This window comes from Salvia miltiorrhiza, chromosome 3 (genome assembly GCF_028751815.1).
Source record: "Salvia miltiorrhiza cultivar Shanhuang (shh) chromosome 3, IMPLAD_Smil_shh, whole genome shotgun sequence".
Classification (NCBI taxonomy): Eukaryota; Viridiplantae; Streptophyta; class Magnoliopsida; order Lamiales; family Lamiaceae; genus Salvia; species Salvia miltiorrhiza.
The window spans coordinates 54799886-54804470 of NC_080389.1; the positions used below are offsets into that span (position 1 = coordinate 54799886).

The following is a 4585-nucleotide window of genomic DNA, read 5'->3' on the forward strand; positions in this document are numbered from 1 at the left end:
ACTTACTACTTCTTTGATTATATCATTTTGTGTTTCCTACTTATGTAATGCTAGTTTTGAAAACTATAGGTTATAGTTTATTGTGATCATGAGACTTCTTTTTTATGATTGAACTAGCGTTGATTTAAACTTGTTGGAGAATTGTGTTTATTTGTATGGTGGTATGAGTGCTTCAGACTTGAAAAATAAATTGTTGGAGTAAAGTTCACTGTTTTTTGGTCTTTATTACACTCTACAGGCATAGCCTACTATGGCTTTTCTTTTTGTTGTAGTAAGTGCTGGGATGATTATCTAATTTGGCTCATGGCTATGTATTTAGAGAAACAAAAGCCTTTTTTTTTTTTGTAGTTTGAAATTGGGATTATTACTTTTGTTTTGGCTTGTGGATATGTAGTGAAAACAGTTGATCTGCGTCTGAGCTTGGCTTAGTTACAGAATATAAGAAAGTCTATATCTATACATAATATAAGTGAGAAAAACAAAATAAAAAGAATATGTTTATGTATTTAGAAATTTTAATATTTGTATACAGACAACTAATTATTTATCTACAAATTTATATTAGAATTAATACAAATTGAACTTTTAAACATATATTTTAACATTAAAGATATCTAAATTAAACTTATGAATGGTTAAATCTAAATTTTGTTGAAATAATATTTTACTTTTAAACTTATGAATGGTGAAATAATATTTTGTTGGTAGATGATCTTATTTGGTTCTATATAAAAAAAGAGTGAAACAACATTCTTTTGAAAGTGCTCTAGTCTATATAATATCTTTATATTATATACTCCCTCCGTCCCCGAAATGGCTTCCTCTTTGGGGACGGCACGAGTTTTAATAAAAAGTTGTAAAATGTATTGATAGTGGAGAAAAAGTGATATAATTATTATTGGAAGTTGTGAAAAATGTTATAATTAGTATTGAGAGTGGTGAAAAGTGAAAAGTAAGAATAAATAAAGTATTGTTAGTGGTGGGGTAGGTTTCCAAAAATGGAAAGAAAGAAAGAGGAAGTTATTTGGGGGACGTCCCAAAATGGAAAAAGAGGAAGTTATTTTAGGGACGGAGGGAGTATTTTTTTATTCATAAAAAAATATTCAATATACGTTTTAAATTAAAAATTATGATAAAAATAATTAAAAATAAATTATAACAAATAAGTTATGTTAATTAAATTTTTTAAATAGTAAACATTTTCTTTTTATTCTCCCTCATCTCCCATTTTTATTAACTTCTATCATTGCCTTCAATTGATGAATTTATTACAAAATTGCCACAAATTGTGTTTTCATATATAGATATAGATTTCCACCTGCTACTTTTGTTCTTTTTTTTTTGTTCTTTTTTTCGCATGCTGCATTTATTTTATTAGAGAACTTCATTAGAATATCTCATTTTTTAAAAGTGGTTATGTGTCAATCAAAGCAATTACTCCTAAACTCATATGTATCTACTCACCCATTTTAATCAAGTTCTGAAATATCATCAATGCACCTGCACCGCCAAATCTTGTAACTTTCGAGTCCAAAAGAAAGCTGCACTAAATTGAATTCGTATTCACCTACCCGTAATTAACCATGTCCAACAATCACCAAGTTACCTTCTATACAAATTATCTATTTAAATCCATCACTTATGCAGTTAGAAATTACACATAAACAAACCCAAAAAAAAAAAAAAATAGTGTGTGAAAATGAAGTTATCTGATGTACCTAGCCAATATTTGTTTTTCTACAACCTCAAATGGGAATCTGCTATGGATGAGTTGCTACTCCGTCGTGTCCTTCAGATGGAGGACGAGTGCTTCCCCATCCCGGCGTATCAGTCTATGCATGCGCTTACTACCGCCATGATCGCCATCAACAAAAAATTCGAGAAAAGCTTGAGTCTTTCGGAAGTCAAAAAACGTATGGAGTTCCTCGAGAAGAGGTACAATACCTTCAAGAAGCTGACGCGTACAAAACAAACTCGCTGGGTCCTTGAGAGCAATGAGATTGTGGCAGCAAGTGAAGTATGGGAGATAATAATCATGGTAAAACTATATTTTTGCTATAGTTTTTTCATTTAAGTAATTGCAATATGTCTTTCATAGCAAAGTTGTCAAGGTTATGTCATCTGTGTGTTATAGGAGAACTTCTTCGTTGGAGCGTACTTGCGTGAGGGAGAGCCGGAGTATTACACCATGTGCTTGCTCTTCGGAAAGACTGACATCAAGAAAGAGCCGTCGCACACGGTCATACTCATCAGTGACTCGCCGAACCCAACAATCAGCCACACTCTGCAAATAATCTCTTCATCGCCTGATGAGGAGGTGAACCCATCTGCTGCACATAGGCCAAGCCAAGCCGTGCGAAAGTTGTTTGCCGACGATGCTATGTCGTGCGTTGCCCCTATGCCAACAGTCGACAATGTCGGCTCAAACCCACGTCCAAAACCTATTTCCAGGATGCCGCCGACTGGTTGGCGCAAGCGCCGTGGGGGCAAGACAACCAACGTCGAAAGCTCTTGCGCGTCCTCGAGTCCACACAAGTAAATTGAACCCTCTGATGGTGGTGTTATATGGTAGTGTTAAGATAGTTTTTGTGTGTGTGAAACCTCTATGACTATGAAAATAACTCCACCTGAATGTCTATTTTAGGATGCAGCAAAAGGTCTTTAGTTCTTGCTGTTTAATCCTTATCTTTTGTATGCTTTTGTTGTTCATTTGGCATAGTTCTTGAAGCCATGAACAATCATGTATATATATGGTTATGAAATCTACTGTGTACTATGATTTGAATGCCAAAATGTTGAATCGAAAGAAGATATAGCTAACCTAACAATTGCAATCATAAGAGATACATTTCATTAATACCAAAACTCCTCTACGGTGCCAAAATACCAAACCACAAAGTAACATATATATATATATGGCATCATAGATAATATGATACGCTCGAGATATATGGCATCTTACAAAAGGTCGATCAACACAAATAGAGGATATCCTAAAATGAGTCACAAGAGCTGTTACGTAGTCTTCATACTTGCTATAGGTTTTAATCACAAAAGGGATATTAACATCAACTACTTTGCCAAATTATAATTTGAACCTAGTTTAACTTCGACTCCAGCAGATACGCAACGTACTGGGCCTTAGCATCCTCCGGCAGCCCAATAAATATCTCAAGATGCTGCACCTTATCAGCCAACATTTCGCACACTTCGAACTTCTCCTTCGTGGACAATCCAGATATAGCCCCAAGTTTCTCAAATACGGTCTGCCGAGCTTGCCCAAGGTCAAATTCATAACCAATGCGAGTTACAAGGTCCCCGAGCCTCAGTCTAGTGTCGCGACCAATTTCACCAAGCACATCACACAATCTATCAAACTCATCAGGCGACTTGCGTTTCTTCTTGGAACCACCTCCTCTGTTGCATTTTTTCTCAGTCTGGCAAACACTTACCTCTGCCTCGTCGGTTGGAACCTCCTCATCAGCTGAATTGAAATATGCCCCACGGTCCTCCTGCGCAATGTTTTCAGCAGTGTACATGTCATGAACAGCTTCCATTAGATCTTCGGCTTGAACTCCATTGGCCCTATCTTTCCCAAATATCTCCTTCCAGTCATCGAGCATGGGCCAGCTCTTAAATCGCATGTTCAGAGCATTTTTATCTTTCTGCACGCAAATGACACATCAACATACATTTCATTCATCTATGGAATGCAGTGTCACGAAGACAAATACCTTGACAATTAGCTCCCATTGGTCGTTGTCGCAGTCGATCATGAAGGTGCCTTTGTGATTGAAGCTTACACCGCTGATATCAAGCATCCCTAAGAGGGAGTTGTAAGATTTTTTCCAAGCACTGATCTTTGAGTTAATGTGGGGCATGCCTTTGATGTCAGTATCTAGAAATTCCTTACGGATTGACTCCTCAAGCTTGGTCAGATAGCCGCCCCTAAAGCCATTGTCTGCATTCCAGCCTTGAGCAACGATTTCCTTCAACGATGCCAGCAATATCTCCTCTTCCTTTGTCGACCAGCTACGACGGGTCTTGTCCGTCTTACTTACCCTGCCTCGGCAACCCTCGGTGCTCCTTGCTTGCATATCTTAAACCACAGTTAGTGAGCATACCATTAAAACATGTGCAGTTGCATAATAAAATCGACCCAAGCTTGCAAATGGTGAGGGCACAAAAAGAGGGTTGGCTGTCGGGGCTCAAACACGCTGTACACTCATGCATTTTTTTTGTCCACAGATACAACATCATATGATTCATATCGAAAAATTCCATATTATTCACAGAATAAGGAGAAATCTATAAAGATGACCCAACAACTACCGATAGGTAAGCAAAACTCTAGACACGAAGGCGTCATATACAAAGAAATTGCTCCATAAACCATAGGTAACCTCAAGATACCGTAACAAAATTTCCCTTGTACACCCGAACTAACCTTGTTGCCTCGCATTGCTTGCCATGGATGTGTCGAGCAGACGAAAAATCCCTACCCCGATAAGCAGCGACAAGTGCCCAAAATCCCTACCCCGATAAGCAGCGACAAATGCCCCGTTGCAGATTCTTCTTCTCCGGT

General features: G+C 37.6%; 1 protein-coding gene across 1 annotated transcript; it reads right to left on the bottom strand.

The window, feature by feature from the left end:
- Positions 1-2999: 2999 nt before the first annotated feature.
- Positions 3000-4097, bottom strand: LOC131019013 (uncharacterized). The gene is made up of 2 exons (XM_057947700.1): positions 3735-4097; positions 3000-3665 (listed from the first exon to the last, which is right to left on the bottom strand). The coding sequence occupies exons 1-2, from the start codon at positions 4095-4097 to the stop codon at positions 3099-3101; spliced, it is 930 nt and encodes a 309-aa protein (XP_057803683.1). The 3' UTR covers positions 3000-3098.
- Positions 4098-4585: the final 488 nt, after the last annotated feature.